The 21,170-nt window shown below is 35.0% G+C and overlaps 2 protein-coding genes across 2 annotated transcripts in view; one reads left to right on the top strand and one right to left on the bottom strand.

Annotated features, from left to right (window-relative positions):
• Positions 1–21,170, bottom strand: part of LOC145680428 (degenerin-like protein unc-105) — a 553,540-nt gene that overhangs the window by 436,112 nt on the left and 96,258 nt on the right. The window lies entirely within an intron of this gene.
• Positions 15–2,021, top strand: LOC145681803 (uncharacterized). The gene has a single exon (XM_081753413.1). It carries the CDS (start codon positions 15–17, stop codon positions 2,019–2,021), a length of 2,007 nt encoding a protein of 668 aa, XP_081609539.1.

Here is a 21,170-nt window from a genome sequence, read left to right as displayed (position 1 = left end):
ATCTGCAAAAGGAGATGCTAGATTATTGCCGCAACGACGTGAGAATTCTAACGGAAGCCGTTGTCAAATTTTCCGATCTGATTGAAGAGAAAACTGGTGGTATCCAGTGTTTCATTTCTGCAGGAACCATAGCCAGTCTTGCTATGTTGGTGTACTGTACCTTGTATTTACCAAAAGACTTAATCCCTGTAATTCCTCCTCTTGGCTTTGATTACCGTGACCGTCAAAGTGTGAAAGCATTACAGTGGTTGCGGTATTTAAAGAAAACAAGAGGAACTGAAATTCAGTATACTGGAAATGGTGGGGAAAAGAAATTTGGAAAATATAAAGTTGATGGTTATGAACCAAGCAGTAATACTGTGTATGAGTTCCTGGGTTGTTTTTGGCATGGTTGTCTCAGCTGTTACCCTGAATTGCGTCATAAGCAACTTGACTCTACCCCGCATCAATCTACATCCATGCAAGAACGATTTGAGTCTACCACTATTAAGGCTAATTATCTGCGTAAACGTGGTCTCAACGTTGTTGAAATGTGGGAATGTAATTGGGACAATCAAGTGAAGAAAGACAAATCCATACAAGAGTTCATTCGAACTCAATGTGCGGATATTGTCGATCATTTGATCCCCAAGGAAGGATTTAATGGTGGCCGAACCGAATGTTTTAAAGCTCTACATGAATGTAGCAGTGATGAAAGTATTGCGTACCTGGATGTAACTAGTCTCTACCCCTGGGTAATGGCGCGTAAGCCGTTGCCAGTAGGTAAGCCAAAAATACATAGGGGGCCGGACTTCCCAGATGTGGGAAGTATTCATGGTATGGTTAAATGTACCGTTTTGCCTCCAACTGATTTGTATTTTCCGGTCCTGCCATACGTTGCGAGAGGCCGATTACTTTTCGGACTCTGCCGTACATGTATGGAGGAGGAAAATATCAACAATTGTTTGCATTGCGAAAGGGATCGTGCCATTACTGGCACATTCTGCACCCCTGAATTGCATAAGGCTATACAGTGTGGCTATAAAATACTCGCCATTAAAGAAATATGGGAATTTGAACTCGTAGGTTCGGAGGATTGTAATGAGCGTAGTTTATTCCGTGACTACGTGAATTCTTTCCTCCAAATGAAGCAGGAAGCGTCTGGTTTTCCTGATTCATGCCACACTCAAGGAGACGAGGAAAAATATATTATGGAGTATTTTGTCCACGAGGGCATACAGTTAAATCATAACAGTATCAGGAGGAACCCGGGACTGAGGTATATCTCCAAGATATTCCTCAACTCATTATATGGAAAATGGGGGCAGCGAACAGATCTTCCGCAATCGAAAATTGTTGATGATCCAGAAACATTTTTGACCTACTTACTGTCAGCGCAATATGAGGTGCAAACAGTGTCACACATTGGTGAACGTCATCTCATTATCATATATAAAGACATCGAAAATGAAAACAAGCCCTGGAAATTTTCGAATGTCGTACTTGCCGCGTTTATTACATCTTGGGCAAGGCTAAAACTCTATGATCTCTTGACGGCCGTAGGGCCTGAAGCTGTATTATATTGTGACACGGACAGTATTATGTATGTCCAAAGACGAAATGATAAGCCCAAGCTTACCACTGGTTCCTACTTGGGTGAGCTAACTGATGAAATACCAAATGGGTGGGAAATTGACATGTTTATAGGTTTGGGACCAAAAAATTATAGCTACCGTATGAAAGAAATTGGGACGGGAAAAATAGATTATGTTTATAAAATTAGGGGGATCACATTAGATAGTAGAACTCGGGAAAAAATCACGTTTGATCATTTTTTTAATTTAGTCCGCGGAAAAATTGAAAAAAAGGAGTTAAACAATCCAGGTAGGGTAGTTCGTAAGCCGGGGTTTATCATTGTATCACGACCAGAGACAAAAACACATCAACAAGTCAATAACAAAAGACGCAGACTTAACCCGACTGATGAAACAGATTATACAAGTATACCATATGGATATAGAAGTTCTAGTCTTGTCCTGTGATGAGTGATTGGTTGAATGTATATGTACATTGTGTAAATATTCCCAGTGCGTTAATCTTTTATATAATTTACCAATGGTATGAGTGAAGGTAAATAAATATGGCAATCATACATTGCGCTCCTCCTGGATATACCATATTACATTCTTTACAGTATAGGGTTTCTTTCTATAACTCACAAGTACTGAATATTATATCATCTTTATAACATATCTGCACTCCTCACACCGCACCCCCCATTTGTAAATAATATATTATATACAATTTGTAAATAGATTTTTTCATATATTCTAAATAGTTTTTTATATTTTGCGAATTTTCATGTTTTAAATATTTTTTATATATTGTAAATATTTTTTATATATTGTAAATATATTTTTTTCATATTGTAAATAGATTTTTATATATTGTAAATTGTTCGTATGTTGCAAATAGATTTTTATATATTGTAAATATATTTTATATATTGTAAATAGATTTTTTATATTGTAAGTAGTTTTTTATATAGTGTAAATATATTTTTTTCATATTGTAAATAGAATTTTATATATTGTAAATAGATTTTATATATTGTAAATAGATTTTTTTCATACAACGTAAATACCATATTTCAAATATTAAATTATTTTTATTAATCAAGTACAAAGAATCAATAGAACATTGTATATATCACTATATTCAAACACTTGTTATATATTTTTACAATTTTTATTTTTATTATATATCTACATTTTTATTTTCATTATATACATTTTCATTTTATTATATTTACATTTTTTTATTTTTTATTATATATAACATTTTGTCATTATTTTTACAATAAAATTTTTTTAAACTATATTCATGCCTTTAATTTCTACATCCTATAAAATTAAAAAGGTACTTAATACAAATAGTATGTGTATTCTGTATAAGATAAAGAAAGAATACATATGCTTCATATACTATTATATAAAGTTATTTGCGTACATTATACTAAAGTATGTGTATTCTGTATTAGATAAAGGAAGAATACATATGCTTCATATGTATAAAAATAGAATATTAATAAAGGCACAATATTTATACTTTTCATAAAATTACAATATCAAATTCATATATTCACTCAATGAATTATTATTTTATTAAGTTTAATAATAATCTGAATCAAAAAGTCAACCGAGGTTATAAATATATCCTAAAACATAAAATTACAAAATGTGGTATCGCAATATTTGTTTGTTCACTCAACAAGTTCTTTTACGTCATAAAAAGATTGTCATCATCAATGAACCACCAACCGCAACCAGGAAATAGGCAGCAGCGGAATATTATCAAAGGTAAGTAAACTTTCTCTTCTTACTTAAGTTAAAATATTGGATAAACATACAAAGTGTGCCGCAAAATACCATTAGCGTCCACGGCTACCAAGCGGTGGATATACAAAGTGGGCGGGGTTAAAAACTCGCGACAATAATGGCGCCAGCGGAAAGCTAACGTTCAATACAGTACGGCAGTCGGTAATATACAAAGTGGACGGGCGGCAAAAGTATAAAGGGAACTCGCACTACGGTCAGACAGTAATGGCGCCAGCGGCACCATCTAACACGCTTTATCAATCCAAAATAATTGCAGTCATTACTTCAATTGAAAAAACTAATTGAAGTGTACTTAAAATAAGTCATAAAAGGGAACAATAATTACATTACATACGAAAATTATCGAAAATCTAGTTACTTTTCGGTGCAACACTGCAAAAAATCACTAAAAAATCCTTAAAAAATAAGGAAAATTTACCTATTTAGGGGAAAAAAGAATCACTGTAATTATTCTCATTACAGGCAACATTCTGAAAATCCCGACAATTGTCAGATATAACTACTTGGCATACCACCGCATACCGTCTCACGACTACTGGCTGTGTCTTGCATGACACTGTTTCTGTTCATTTTATGGTATGAACAGCGTCCAACTACAACTTGTTTTACTGAGATTAAATTTTCAATTAAACTGGAATCAACTTTGTGCAAATAATTCGTATCTGCTGGTACTGTAATTGTCTTCCGTCGCTCACTTTGAATCACCTCTCTCTCTCTCTCTCTCTCTCTTTTTTTTTTAACACTATTAATGTTTTCAGTATAAATGTTAACAGACGTCCAGAACAGTCTGCATTATCAAACCAGCACCTTCCAGAGAGAAAGTTCACGGTGTCATTTTTAATTGTGGACTTCGGAGGAGATATTATCATCTACTGTCTCTAATGGAAGCAGATTACAAGCGCCAAATAGTAAATACGTGACTCTAGAAAATCCGCTATAGAAACCACAGGACATACATGCCACTGGTCATTGACTCCAACGAACATTGCAGCTACATCTTTCATAGAAATCAATAGTATAAGCCACATTCACTTTCGGCCATGGCCACCACCAGCGGTAGCAGATACCTCACGAAGAAAGTTGAAAGTTTGTTAGACAAACTACTGGTCAGAGCAGCCACTGATGCCACCGGTCATAGACATCAACGGACACTGAAGCCACATACGAACAATAATGTCAGGCTATTTTTCATACAAACTATAAGTAGTAGTTTTCAAGCTTCCCAATCACTGAAAACTACTCTATGAGTGGTTTAATATAACACTAGTGCTAGTAGAATGAAAACCATTGGAGAGCTTCTTTGTTGTAACGGGGGTGGTTATGGAGATATTTTAATCTCCCCAAAAAAAACTTTCTGGAAAAAAATCCTCTTATGTTGTATTATAGAGAATTATACACGAAAATGCTCAAAAACCGAATCAGAATATCAACAATTTCATGCGAGAGAACTCCAGGTTCCCCCACTCACTGTAGGCTATTTCAAATCCCCGGAAGGTCTATTCCCACAGCCGACAACCCGTAAATCAGTCCATGCTCAAAACGCGGCATATGTATGCATTAAGACAAGAAGACACACACACACACATACATAACAAGAAATAACTCGTATGGCACATCAAAATACAAACTATGTAGGTGAACTTCTTTGAAGACACTTCATTTTAAAAACGAAAGATAGGAAAAAGATAACAAAAATGTCGGTATTGTCAACTTAGAAATTATTTCTACATAAAAATAAGTTTTTTTTACGTGCAAAGTTTTCGTCAATTACCGCGTATAAAAGTGGATTTATTAAAGGTACTTAGCATCTATTTTCCAGTAACGGTATGTTTTATTTATTGAAAAACCAGAGACGGTATGCATTCATCACTGAAAAACCAGAGGCGGTATGGCATACTACCGCATACCGTCTCACTTCGACCACTGTAGATAGCAATCCAGAAACCAAATTCAAGCAAGCGAAGCACGGGCGCACATTGCAAAGCCCTGCAAACCCAGGCCCGAAGACGACTCGGCCCGGTCCGGCTGAATCTGAATTGTGCCGGCCCGAAACATCCCGAATCTCGAGCCAGGCGGAGTATGCATGTAGTAATTAAGCAATAAGAAAAGAAAAGCTGAGATAATATTTTACATGTAAAACATAAAATATTAATCAATATAACACTTCACAATTAATTATAGTTAATGACAAATAGAATTAAATAGAAGCCGTTATAGTTCCTGCCAACGAAAAAAAAAAAGACTTCTTTCTCTTTCGTACACGTTGATCTTTGGTATGTCGTGTGTCGTCTCTGACTTACCGGTTAGATCTATCCGTACCATGTCAACTTCGGTACAATGACATATTGTCCAATCTCTAAATGTTGGAAATTATTTAATGAAATTTAACTTACTAATGCTGTAGAAATTCTGATTGAAAAATTCGAAAATGTACCTTGAGACTTTTTCTTTTCATCTTCAGTTTTATTCTGAAAGATACGACATCGCTTGTTGCTCACTTGATAATATATATTACTGTATAAGATCGTGCAGCCGTCACAATACGAGGAATTTTAAAATATTCATGAAAATTAAGTTAAAATAAATAAATAAACATAAAACGTATTCTAAAAAAATGGGCTAAGTCGACGAGATTGCATATTACTTGTGTTTTTTTTTTTTTTTTCAAGTAGTTCTTTAATTGCCTCATAACGGTAATTTAATACTGAATATGTCGTGCAGCAGTATTAATCAAACATACAACAATTTTAATGGCTCTGATACTGTATTTTTTTTTCATTCTACAAATGTTAATACTAATAAACTAAGAAATAAACGCATTCGGGATGCAAAGTTGAAGTGAACTGAAGAACGCTGTTTACCGACATCATCGTACAAGTGTGTTCAATTTATCTCAACCCGTCACTGTTTCGTTCGATCAGAAATGGATGAAAAGTATTCTATCTATTGATAGCAATGGTAAGTATATATGTGACAGTTTTATGACCACATACCTCACGTATGTGAATTATCATGTCCAGGGTGTCTACAGGTCATGAAAATTAAGAAAGTAAAGGAAAAGTCAAGAAATCGAACACTAGGTCAAGAATGTCAAGAAAAGTCAAGAAATGGCACGATAGGTCAAGCATTTGTGTTTTGTATCCCAGTGATGATATACATCGAGACTGGAAATTTTGGCTGCGACCAGTGGAGGCTGACAAATTCAAACAGGGGCGTCATTTAGGGGGAGCAGGAGGGATCAATTGCCCCCCCCCCAAGAGTTGGATGAATACATACTTTAATCAATTGTTTACTAAGTCTTATGTCAATGGTGCTCTTGTCCCCAACAAGCGAAGTCTGAAATGACGCTCCTGAATTCAACGCTTTTTGCAATGTGTGTGTAAGACTAAATTTGATGTAACATGCAGTGGTTCAGAATCTGTAAGGACTCATGAAAAAAGAAAACGACACTCAAAACTCGTTGGTGCTCTCATTAGTCTCAGCTAAACTTCACTAGTGTCGCTCCAGTTCCACTAGTGCAGCAAAATGGTTCTGAATCAGCTCCACCAGTGCAACGAACTCCTTGTTTGTCAGTTCCACCACTTAAGCAAACTGCCTCTACATCATTTTCATGTGCTTCAGTTCCTTTGTAACTGGCAACTGAAATGAGCAAACTGTGAAATGAATGAAATTTTTGAGTTTTACGTCCCAGCTTATGTTGGTTAGGCTAAAGGAGACGGTGACAGGGGCGGATCCAGAACCGACTTCTGGGGGGGGCGGTGGGTTGTCATACTGCTACTTTTAAGGGCTCCAAACTTTGGGATGGGTCTTATTTATATATATAAAATAAGAAGTTTCTTCTTCTGGGGGGGCGATCGCCCCGATCGCCCACCCCCCTGGATCCGCCCCTGGACGGTGATGATGAGTAATGAAAGAAATGATGGAATGAAGAAAGTGGAATGAAACGGAAGAACCCAGAGGAAACCCACGCACACGGTGTTTGTCCACCACAAAGTTCACTTCGCGGGGGCTAGGATCGAACCCGGGACCCCAAGCACCAGAGGTGAACAACAAACTGTGAATGTACCATCTGGAGTCTTACCTTCTTATTTTGGAAGAACGTCTCAAGGTACTGTTCATGAACACACGTCTCATAACACACTAAACAATTTTCTTATAAAGGATGATGTCACAAAAGTTGAGATTTTGTGGGCTCTATATAAAGTAATGAGCCATTCTTCGAGCAAAAGTAGTGGTAATACAACAGACTTGTTTGCACTTACGTTCCATGGTAACATAATTGCAATAAGATGCACAAGATACAAAAAGTTTCGTATGTTGTTACATACGGGCTTGGTCCACTTTTTCAGAATAAGCTTGTTGGTGAAGTAAAGAAGAAAAACTTTTTTTTATATATAGCCTCCTTTGATAAGAGCTTAAATAAAAAAGCTCAGAGATGTCAGATGGGTTTTGTTATTAGGTTTTGCGATGACGAATCAAACACAGTGTCAAGTAGGTATTAGGCATCGGAATTTCCTTGTCGTGGTACAGCAAATGAATTGATGGATAGTTTCACTAGGGGGTATTTCAAAACTGAGGTTGTCACTTGAAAGTGTTATGTAAGTTGCAACGGATGCTGCAAATTAGATGTGCAGTCTTTATTAATTACAATATGTTGCTAAGACAAAAGTGTAAAATACCTTTAACTTTCATCTTAACCGGCCATTGGTAAGGGATTAAGAAAAATACCCTAAATACTATAGTACCTGGCCAAAAACAAAAATTCGTAAAAAGCCAAGAGAAGTCAAGAAAAGGTCAAGAAATTTGGTTTCTCAAAACTTGTAGACATCCTGATATCCTTCGCTTCTATTCGTTATTATTTTGCAAAGTTTGGCCATGTTATTCCAAAGGATGCGTGGGACAGTTTTTTGGCCACGAATTCTCAAGGAGATAACCGGTTATAACCATCTCATTCTTAAACGATCAACAGCTTCATCAATATCACTGTACAAAATTTGTCTAAATATATATCTCAAACTGCTCCTGTCTAAATCGATCAGAAAGGAATGGAAATGTATGCAATCTCGCAATGCAAAGCTTATGGAACAGTTTTTTCGGCCAACATTCCTCAAATACATGATTGACCATAACAATCTCGCTGTGAAACTTTTTCACTATCACTACTATCGTATCGAACAACATTTGAATGATATAGCTAAAACAGTGTTGGGGAAAGCAGCTTACGGAGGACGAGCTAAGTTCAATTAAAAATTTGATATTTAATTTCTAACTTTCATTCTGACTCATAAAAAGAGTTAGTGGCTACAAGGAACTCGAAGAGTGCAATGAAATGAAATCTTTAAGTTTTACGTCCCACGTTTAATCCGGCTAGGTTAAAGGAGACAGTGATGATGAGAAATTAATGATGTGGGAGGGAACAGGAGAATCCCGAGAAAACCTACGTACACAGTGTTTTTCCACCACAAAGGTCACTTCGCACGAGCTGGGATCGAACGAAGGACCCCATACACCAGAAGCGAACGCTCTACCACTGAGCCACCGCGGCCCTGTACAACGAACTCGAGAACAATACAATGTAACGAACATTTCCATTTTCTTTTTATAAGGGCGATACAACAAAATTATGTTCGATAATTTTAAACTATGAATTATACAATTAAAACATGCTATAAAACACAAAGTAGTAACCTATAATCATCAAATTAATAGCTAATAAACTGTAATGAATCTATATTACTTTTAATTACTACTAATACATAATTCATTTTCTTTAATCGAGTAGAAACTTAAAAACAAGGAAGAGAACAGGAAAAGGAAAATAGCGTGAAGGTCGTTTCATAGCAGATGCAGACTGTAACAACAACAACAACAACAACAACAACATAATAATAATAATAATAATAATAATAATAATAATAATAATAATAATAATAATAATAATAATAATAATAATAATAATAATAATAATAATAATAATAATAAAATAATATCTCATGAATTACACAATCAACATTCCACTGCTGAATAAAAATATACAATGCTAAATTAAGGTTAATGCATATACCACAAACAATAAGTTTACATATACGAATACGTACATTTTATTCAAACTATTCTTAAAGTTTCTCGACTTGTATGAAATATTCATATACATGTAAGCAAAAGTTTTTAAAATCAGAACTTATTGCTTGTAAAAGAGCAGGGCTGGGCTGGCTCACCCTGCTCCCTGCTCTTTATGCCCCCAGAATAACTATTTAGTAACGAAAATAAAATGAATAAGTTTTCCTGAAAATTTTACATCAATTTCCTGGAATAACACAAAATAATTTACATATTTTTTAAAAAATCTTTTTTAGAAGTAACTTTTCAAGACACGTGTAAGGCTTGTTAACCTAGAGGTGCAGCTATTTTGTCGGACGTCGTGACTGTCTTCTGTAATCAAACATCAAACTAAAACAGCACTTTTTTTTCCAAGTATCTATATTTCAAAATTATATCTTATGCTATTAGTTCCCGACATAAGCAAAGGAACCTTTTAGTTTCTCTTCATATTTATTTGTAAGCAAGTAGCCCATCATCTAAGGAATACATAAAGATCGCTGAAATAGAAGCAGCCAGGGATAGGATAGGCTCGGCAAGAAAGTCTATGATAAAGAATTAAATTTAATGATTTTTTTTAAAAGCAAGAATTCTATGGATCCTTGAATATAGGGTTCAGCAAAAGTTACCAAATATTTTAGGTGATATTAGATACAGTTTCACCGGATGAGAAACACGAGAAATTTACCTCTTCTAAAATGTTTGTAGATATCTATATAGTATTTGAGGGCTAGAAATGTTAAGTGATTTTTTTTTTACAAAAAAAGTACTAAAATATTCCAAATTAAAATTTTACTGAGCAAATGAAAGGCACTGCCTATAAAAACAATTACAGATCTGTGGAAAATAATTAAGAAAAGTTCCTCCTAACAAACCTATGTAGGTTGAGGTTATATAAAAGTAAATAATGTGAATATTTTCAAAGCTATAATGAATAAGGTACAAATTAAAGTAATTCCGATCCTGAAAAGATGGGTGAACAAGTGAAAGAATAGGAGAAGGAAGGAGATATCTAGGAAATAACAGATAATATTTTTAGGAAAGTGTTTGAAGCAGAATACTACGCCAAAAGGACAGCAGATGGTTAACAAGGGAGTAGTGTGTCAATCAGTGAGATACAAGAACTTGATTAAGAAAAACGAAAAACAGCTCATTTGGGACACACTAAGAAGAACCAAAAGATAACGTGGCTGTTGAAGGCGGAAAGTCTTACAAGTATATATATTTGGTACTGTGGTCAATTTTGTTCTACTAAAAAAAAAAATCTATTATGAATCACGTGATTGGAGATGTGACGGATTTTTTTTTTTTTTTTTTTTACAAGAATTTTAGGAAAATGGTCCAAACTGGATCAAAATATTGCGGTCGAATAATTAGTTTTTGTATTAGGAGCTACAAAATTTTTTGAACGGCCCCTAAATCGAATTTCCGTATTTTCTACGGAACAAGCACATCATACTGAGTTAAGTCATAGTGTGGAGAACTATATGTAGTTCTCCAGATATAAGGCATACAAGAAAATTTTCGATTGAAGTTTACTGGATCTTCGATCAGGGGCCACAAAATTTGTGAACGGACCCTAAATCGAGTTTTCGTATTTTCTACGGAATAAGCACATCATACTGAGTTAAGTCATGGTGTGGGTTTGGCTAAGTCATATGTATTTCTCCAGACATAAAGCGTACAAGAAAATCTTTGATTGAAATATACTGGATCTTCGATCAGGAGTCAGAAATTTTTTGAACGGCACCTAAATCGAGTTTTCGTATTTTCTACGGAATAAGCATATCATACTGAATTAAGTGATGGTGTGGGTTTTGCTACACTATATGTAGTTCTCCATATATATAAGGCATACAAGAAAATTTTTGATTGAAATATATTGGATCTTGTATTAGGGGCTACAAACTTTTTGAACGGCCCTTAAATCAAGTTTTCGTATTTTCTACGGAATAAGCACATCATACTGAGTTAAGTGATAGTTTGAGTTTGGTTACACTATATGTAGTTCTCCAGATATAAAGCGTACAGGAAAATTTTTGATTGAAATATACTGGATCTTTTGATCCAAAAAGAAAAAGAAAGAAATAAGAAACAGGAAGAAAAATTAAAATGAAATATCTACTTTCCATCCTACGATTATTATACGCTATAAGTTGAAGGAGACAGATGATTTGAAAGTGAATAATCATCAAGGGCGCCCATGTTGTGGTTTCCAAGGGGGGGAGGCAAGTATAAGCGACGTTTCAAATATAGTTTCAAATTTTGCTGTAACTAATGTAAAAATTCTATTGGGTTTTCAATTTTCCCAAGTACAATTTTCTCTTAGGGGGGCTAGCGCCCCACCTTGCCCCCCCTGATGGGCGCCTTTGATGATCATAAAACGATCGGTGCAATGATAACGTGAGAGGAAACAAGAGAACCCCTGTGAAAACCCAATCCATCACAAAATTACATAAACTGAGATCAAACCAGGGAATCTTCGCACCAGAAGTGAGATCTGTGCCAGTGAGCCAAGAATAAGAAATTTTGTATGAACGATGTTAAAAAAAGAATAAGGCGGAAATATCTTAATTTTCAACAAGCTGTCTATCAATAATTTACACTAATGTGTACATTTTAAGCACATGAAAGATTTTTTTTATAATTAAAATACTTCGTAGTGTAATAAGTTTTCGAACCCTAAAATTTATGCTACGCTATTCCATTGAACCATAGTTATCATGAATTCTTCCTAGAAAGCCTATGAAATGAAATCTTTGAGTTTAACGTCCCACGATTATGCCCTTGATGCTAAGGGAGACAATGATTAAAGCAAGTTAATGATGATGGAAGAATTGGTGGAATGATAAAGTGGGAGGAAAGGGGAGTACCCCGGGAAAACCCACGGACACGATGTTGTTCACCACAAACTTATTTGCCCGGGGATCGAACTCGAGACCCCATACACCAGGGGTAAGAGCTATATCACTGAGCCACCGTGCTGCCTTAAAAACCTTATAATCATCATTACTAACACGTTTGGACTTCGGGATTGTACCTTGAATCATAGTCAGAAGCAACTTCTTCCTCAATCACAGAGACATGACAGAGAAAATAATTCTTATAAGAGGAAGATTTGAGACCTTCAGATATTATGAAACATATTACGATTCCAAAGGAAACATATGTTCTTAAATTTTTATTAATAACAAAATAATTATTATAAAGAACAATGCAGGAACCTAGCAGTCTAAATGAAGTTACCTTTATTAAACAGACGTAACTTTCTGCGTAGCATGCATGTTCATCGAAGTACGGCATTTACAATGCAAAATATGTAATAATAACACACATACGAGATATCGCCAAATATTTTTCAAGGTAGTATCTAACAGCCCGTATCGCAATTTCTTGTTCATCGCCCGGCAATTATGCAACATTTCATGCTCCACGGCAAAATTATTTTAAAACTTAAACGAAATTACCACAAATAATATAAACTATATATGTATATTAGGCAATCGACCTTTGTCAATAATTACTTCCTCAATTCAATTTCTTTCTTGCATGAAATTGTATATATAAGCTTAATAGACGATATTTTTTTTATCAGTGCAATTATTACTGTTTGTATACATACTAGTCTACAGGTTCTGGAAAATTTTTAAAGGTAATTTCATTCATTAAGGTATAGAGATACAAAAGTAAGTCATGTAGTACTTGTAAAGGTTAATATTGTAAATGTTAATTTTCAACAAACTTAAAAAGTTCTAACAAAAGAGACACTGACCAAAGCTTAAAACCCACTTTATTTTAAATTATAATTTGTTAAATCAATCAATCCAAAGCAATGAATAGTCTTACTATTAAAAACTTCGTTACTGATTTCTCTATGTCTGTGTGTGTGTATGTGTGTGTGTGTGCTATTTGCAAATTTTTCACTTTTGAGCCCTCCATTCGATAGAGTATCAAAAACTATCTCAAAGAAGTGATGGAATTTTTCGCGTCACTCTTACCATTCCTGAGATATTGGCCAAAACAATTCCTATTTCGGAGATTTAAGGAGCCATATCTCGGGAATTGTAAGTCATAGAGAGATGATATCGGTAGTGAACATTTTGGTACCAAATAGTAACCGGTAGCTCCTGGCCAACTGGCCACCGTTCCCCAGATATTGGCCAAAAAAAAGTTTGGATTTCGGGAGATTTAAGAAGCCATATCTCGGGAACCGTAAGTCATACAGGAATCATATTGATGTCGATCGATACTTAAGAGGATGGCAAACATTTTGGAACCAAATAGTAACAAGTGGCCACTGGCCAACTGACCATTGTTCCCAGATATTGGCCCAAAAAGTTAGGATTTCGGGAGATTTAAGGAGCCATATTACGGGAACCATAAGTCATAGAGAGATGATATTTTGCGAATTTTTCAATTTTAAGCCCTTCAATTTGAGATGTGTCTTCGTAAAACAACATATCGTAGAACGTTTTAACAGCACTCTTAAACAAAACATATGGAAAAAAACTTAGTACTCAAGGAAATTATAAATAGATAGATATATTACAAGAATTGTTTAATGAGTATAATAATAAAGTACATAGAACAATTGGCATAAAGTCTGTAGACGTTAATCAGAAAAATTTAATTCTTTCAAAGTTCGTTCCGGCAATGCTCTTAGTGCATTCTCAACTGGTTAAACTTGCGAACTATGCTTTTTGCATAAATAAAAGAAGTTAAAAAAAAGATCCAGTCAGCGTCCCAAGAATAGGTTCCGTCTTCTCCTTTGACCCTTCATTCACACAGGAAGTGGTAGAAATAGGGCATTTCCGGTTGTAACGTTGTTTGTCATTGAAGAAAAACGGTAATACATACCTACAAACGGTTTTCTTTATATCAATTCAGCGTCTCAAGAATATATTATGTTTTCTTTGGAGTAATAATTTTAAGAGATAGAGATAATATTTTGATTTTTTTTAAACTTAAGAGATAGATTCAGTGTCCGAAGAACAGGTTTCACTCTAACCTTCCGCCTCTACGCAACCGGAAGTTATAGCTATATCATTTCCGGTTTCAGTATTGATTTTCATTGTTTGAAAAACTAGCGTAATTTTAAAACGCTAACTGAAATAAAAATTTTCAGTTTTACGACCCATGTTATGCCGTGTGTTCTACATGAGACGATGATGATGAGAATGAATAAAATGGTGCAATGAAGGAAGTGGGAGGAAACGGGAGAGCCCTGAGAAAGCACACACACACACACACATGGTGTCTCTCCACCACATAGCTGGGATCGAACTAGAAACCGCACGGACCAGAACTGAACGCTTCATCACCGAGTCACCGCGCCCCTACAGTGTGAAATGAAGTTCACTTCTTAGAAAAAAAAAAGTCAACCTTTTCATCCATTAATTCATCTTAACGTGCAGAAACTCAGAAGTCATACTTTTTAACATATCGATACCAAATTTGAACTTAATGTTTTATGGTACTTCCTAGAATAATAAGTAGATCCAGTTTCTTTCTACAGCCAACAATATGGGTAGTTTATCAAATTCCAAAGAAATTTCTAATAATATTGTTTATTTATTTCATAAATAAATAGGTAGTTTATTAAAACTGTTGAGTGCCTGCGTGATTTGCCATTTACGTGCGATTTGCCTTTAAATCAATCAGGCCACTGATTTAAATGGTAAAATATTCTTTCCCTTTTTTAGACAAGTGAGTTTCGTTTCAAATGTGAAGCTACGGTAGACTTTCAAACTATATGACTTCAATACAGAAACTGAAAGTATATCTATAAATTTTGGTTGCAAAACAGGAATAAGATCAAAGATATAACATGTTCCTCAGACGCTGAATCCACATCAAAAAGCCATTATGACCTATCTGTTCGCGTATTTCTTTATAAAGATTAATATTGAAACCGGAAGTACTAGTAAATTTGTATCATCTCAATTTTAGTAGAGATATGCGGCTGAAGATAGTATCCTTTCTTCAAATGTTGAATCGATTAGAAAAAAAAATACTAATCGCTATCTATTACCATATTTGTACTATGCAGATCAACATTGAAACCGGAAGTCGTTAATTACTACCACGTCTCAGTTTGAATAGAGAATTAACGGAAGAAATGAAAGCTACTCTTGGGACGGTGAATGAATTAAAAAAGACCGTTTGTTGCTTTCATTTTTGTTTGTTTGTTTGTTTGTTTGTTTTACTCTGTGGGAATCAACATTGAAAGCGGAAATAGGTAATTTCTACTCTTTACAGCTCAAATAGAGGGATAACGGAATACATGGAATTTTTTGTTGGGAGGCTGAATCGATTTCCAAAAGAAATCTTGTCCCTATCTCTTACCGTGTTTGTTCTATGCAGATCAAAAAATGAAATGAAATCTTTAAGTTTTACGTCCCACGCTTATGCCGGTTAGGCTAAAGGAGACGGTGATGATAAGGAATAAAATGGTGGAATGAAGAAAGTGGGATGAAACGGGAGAACCCCTAGAAAACCCACGAGCACGGTGTTTGTCCACAACAAAGTCCACACGGCGCGAGCTGGGATCGAACCAGGGACACCAAGCACCGAAAGTGAACACTCTACCACTGAGCCACCGCGCCCCCGTATGCAGATCACTATTAAAACCGGAAGTAGTAGTAAATTTCCGGTTTTAGTAAAGATATGTGAAGAAGATAATTCTTTTCTTCTGACGCTGAATCGATTCGGAAGAGCAGCTTGTCGCTGTGTATTACCATTTTGCTGTATGACAATCAACGCCGAAAGCGAAAATAGTTAATTTTTAATCTTTACAGCTTGAATACAGGGATAACAGAATAGATGAACTTCTTGTTGGAACGCTAAATAAATTTAAAAAAAAATAGCTTGTTGCTTCTATAACCGTTTTGTTTTATGTCGATCAAGGTTGAAACCGGAAATGTTTCCTATTGTTACTGCCTCTAATTTGAATATAGGGTTAACGGATGAGATAGAACATGCTCTTCCAATGCCAAATCGACTCTTAAATACCGCTTCTCAATATGACTTACCTTTCCTACTCTGATATCTGTCAACAGACGGACCGAAGGATGGTTAGACAGACGGACATAGCCGTTATATATGACTTCCGATGCTTATGCATGGCATAATTTGGAAGTTAAGTAAATGGAAAATTTAAAAGTTAGATTTTACTTGATACTTCCTCAAATCTATTTCAATCTATGCAAAAAAAAAATAAAATAAAATAAATAAAATGTATGATACACCTTTTTTTAATACTTATAAACTTATAGAAATTCATTTCTATAAAGCAGGGAGATTTAAATAGAATTCAAGAAGATAATATGTGAAGTCAAATTTTTGAAATCTCGAGTTACTTCCAGGGGAAAATATACAGTACATTCCAATACAAATCAATTGCCTGAAAAATAAAGACGGTGTAGATAAAAAAAAAAATAGGTTAAAATTACATATGCCAGGCAGATTTTTAAAAAATCCCTCGAAAAATTATCTATTTTCCTCTGGAAATCATAAAAATTTACAAAGTCTGGTAGGTCTAAGAACGACATTCTCTAAATCCAAAACACCCTTAATTTTTGTGTTTATGTTTCAGTGTATATATATATATATATATATATATATATATAGAGAGAGAGAGAGAGAGAGATACAAACATTAGCTACAATGCTCGTTCATCACGTAGGAAGAAAAGGTTTACAGAAAGTTTGAATCCTTTTCCCCCGTAGGATAAGCATTTCAATTTTAAAAAAAATATTACCCCTGTTGTGTACGCAATCAACATTGTTTTACAATAAGAAGTGTTGCCTAATCTGTTGTAAAGACGTAAATCAAGTCTCAGTTCCTTCTAAGGGTGTTAGGGGTGTCTTACCCCCACAGTATTTTTTTTTTCAGTTTGCAAGTCATATGTATACTAAGTTCGTTTGAAATTGCTCCAGGCGTTCCGGTCATGCTGAAAAATCCACCCATCCATATACTGTAGATATGTATTCATTTCTCTCAGAAACCCAGAGAAGAGGGGAGGATACTAGTTTTGAGGATGACTAGGATGTGCTAATGACAAGTTAGGTGCCAAGCCAAACAGATTAATCACACTCAGACTCTATGGCCTATGGAACCCGAAGGTTCAATGCCGCGTTCACAAAAGCTCGTCATTGACTTCTATCCTTAACCAACTGGATCCAGTTTCTACTTTCTATTCCTATTTCTGCCAAACAGATTAACGTGTAATAAAATATATAATACTAATAAATATACTAATAAAACATATTATATTAGGGAATAATATATTTGGTTTGGCATATATTTCATTTTTTTATTGATAATAGTAACATTTAAGCGTTTTTTAAAAATATTTTTCCCGTTTAGATCTTTCAAAATTATTTTCTCCTTTTCTAGCCGTTTCTTTAAGTCAATTCAATATATTTTGAAAAAAGTTTTTTTTTTTTAATTTTTTGAACTGAACGAGAATTTTAATGGTTAAGCTGCACTGATTTCTTCTTCAGGTCAAGTTAAACGATCCTTGCTTTATCAAAATGCACTAGTATTATACCTGCACTTGAATTAAATTAGGTTATTATTAAAATTTAAAAATTATATATTGCATAATTTAATTTTCATAAAACAATTAATATTTTAATAAATTTGAAGACGAAACCAGTAAAATCAAATTATTATAAATCCAGCTTGATTCAAGTCAAAGAGAAGAATTACTTTCTCATATGAACTAATGTGTTAAGAGCCAAAGGAAGTCAAGGTATCAAGATCCTTAAATATGCCACCATGCAGTAAGTTCTGACAGACAACCAGGAAAATGTCATATGCTCAAACATTATTATTATTATTTAGCAAAATTCAAGGGTGCAGAAACGGGAAGGAAGACGGATATTCTACGGCCCTAAAGTTTGACGGAGGACACAGCATCTTCTTGTTCAAGTATACTTTTTAAATATATTTTATCGATACATTTGTTATTCTTAAATGTCGGACGCAGTGGCTCAGTGGTAGAACCCTCAACTCTGCTGCTTAGTGACCCTGGTTCTATTCCTAGCTCTCACCAAATTAGTATTGAGGTAGACAAATATCGTGTGGATTTTCTCGGGTTTCTCCTGTTTCCTCCAACTTCCTTCATTCCCATTAAATTCCCTGAGCCTCGGAGCGTAATCCTAGGACGTTAAATTTAAAAAATCTCAATTATAAAGAATTAAAAAGACTGATATGATTCATCTAAAGGAATCTAGTCTAATCTAAGTTTCTTTTACCTTTCTTACTCTCTGTGTAATAAAATTTCGCCCCAACTACTTTCTCAAGAATATTTAAAACAATGATTTTTGTCTCGCAAGATTATCGAGTTGAAGAAATTTTGGTTTGTTACTGTTCTTGCACCTGGTTTTATTTTTTCCTATTGTACTCCTAAAATATACTACAAGTTGTTCTCGTTTTTTCTCGAAATCACTAAAATGTAACATACATCGTTGTTCGGCAGGGTGCATCAATTAATGAAAGATTTTATTAACAATTATTAAAGAACAAGCTCCTATTTTAATATACACTGAGTAATGTAGGATGTTATTGATTGCATTATTTTTCTTAGAAATAGTTCGATATCTTTCCGCTACTTCTTTAATCAGTTTTTTTAAGTGCCATAAATGTCATTAAAAACAGCTGCAAAATTACAATAATTTGTGACGTAGTTCGTTTATTTATTTATTTATTTTCTCTTAATGTAGTTGGATGATTTGCTTGTATTCTTGATATATAATTTTAGTTGTTAATCTTGAGAACTTAAAGAAAGAGTGAACTCCAATCAAGATAAACCAGAAACAATAGTGATAATTGACCATGTATTATACGTCACTAACAAGCATCTCTCAGATATGTGGATACAACAGGGTGTCTATAAAGTCTTTATTCAATTTCAAAGTGTTACGGTTTAAAAATGGCAAATCATATTTGAATGACACGTGGGCTTATGTGGTTTAGATCCCACGTTAAGCTGTAAATCCATGTCTCATAGCCTATAGCATCGGAACTGAACAACACACTATAAACTCCAAATGAGACACGTGAGCTTACAATTCGGAAGAGGAACTGTTCAGATATTGTTTGGTTGGAGGGAGATGTCGCTAGTGTGCAAGAGAAATGTATGTTAATGATATCTCCCCCTTCTGCCGACCATCGGTCAACTCTCCAACTCCTGTCAGTGTTTAAGGTATGAGAAGAATTCAATTATCAACTTGGTGTATGCTGTGCAGCCGAAGGAAGTCTCATTTAACATTTGTGAACTGGGAACTTGATGTAGCTACGAATTTGTATTGCTTTCGTAAAGCAATAGAGCACTTTCAAAAAAGATTAGGTATATGTGCATATGTGCATTTTAATAAAAAAAAATGAAATGAAATATTTGAGTTTTACGTCCCACGATTATGCCGGTTAGGCTAAAGGAGACGGTGATGATGAGAAATGAACGAAACGGTGGAATGAAGAAAGTGGGAGGAAACGGGAGTACCCCGAGAAAACCCACGAGCACGGTGTTTGTCCACCACAAAGTCCACACGGCGCGAGCTGGGATCGAACCAACGCTCTACCACTGAGCCACCGCATTTTAATCAAATACTATTAGCCGTTTTCAAGCTATAACACTTCAACTCACAAGTCAGATGAAGACTTTAGAAACACCTTGTGTAGCATCTAATATGTGGTCATTCGAATAGAACTATAGTCTCTATTATCTCCCCGGTATGACTAAGAAATATCAAAGAAACAATAAAATTTTCCTAATCGTACTCAGAATCTCCGAGTTTTAAGCAGGGTACTCTAGTTGCTATCAAGTTTGCCATTTTATTACTTGATGTATAATATAAAAATCATTAATTGCTGCAGAAATTCAGTGAGATTTTGTTTTCTCTTCCTGTAGATGAGTTTCACTGTCTTGTTCGTTTTTGCCATCTGTGCACCATGTATTCTGAGAGCAGACCCTCTTTACCCAGGAGGTGTTCTGTCTTCTGGACAAGGCGTAACTGTTGAACAACGCACAGGTTCTGTCTCCGCTGGCCTGCAGCATGGACCGTATGGAGCCGGACATGTAATTACTAATAGCCAAGGAAGTAAAATCATAACTGCTGGAGGTGGTTCGCAATTTGCTGGAGGAATTGGATCTCATTTGGGTGGAGGTATTGGATCACATATAGTTTCACCAATGGCTGTGCCAATCAAAGTACCATATGCTGGACATGGATACTTTCGACCTATTCTATTCGCCAAACCAGCTTTAGTTCCTGTTCACCCAGTGTCTGGTGGTCTTCATCACGGAACCGGTGCAGTGAAGACTTCATTTCAGACAACTCAGCAAGTGCAACAAATTGGAGGAGCCGGAGCAGTTGGATCTCACTTGGGCTTTCCCATTGGAGGAATCGGTGGAAGTGGACAAACAGTATCTAAGACCATCTCTCAACAAAGCAGTGTTGCTGGTCACGCAGGATTAGGATCCCATCTTTATGGGTAACCAATTACTGTGTATGTCACCTACATTTGTTGTAACATTTAACTGTTATTTATTGACTTCTATGTTATAGAAAATTATCACTATTTAATTAATATTATTCTATTTATATAGATATTTGTGTGCATGTTTCAGGGAATTTTTTGTTACTTTTAGACTTCATATTAATATACAAATAAAGGCATTTTATGCAA

This window comes from Thermobia domestica, chromosome 3, assembly GCF_964235325.1.
Source record: "Thermobia domestica chromosome 3, izTheDome1.hap1.1, whole genome shotgun sequence".
Classification (NCBI taxonomy): Eukaryota; Metazoa; Arthropoda; class Insecta; order Zygentoma; family Lepismatidae; genus Thermobia; species Thermobia domestica.
The sequence above is the reverse complement of the archived record's forward strand: the minus strand, read 5'-3'. Positions and strand labels throughout refer to the sequence as shown.

Bases quoted from the DNA above. Each gene is read 5' to 3' on its own strand.
- LOC145681803 (XM_081753413.1), top strand. From the start codon at position 15: ATGCTAGATTATTGCCGCAACGACGTGAGAATTCTAACGGAAGCCGTT.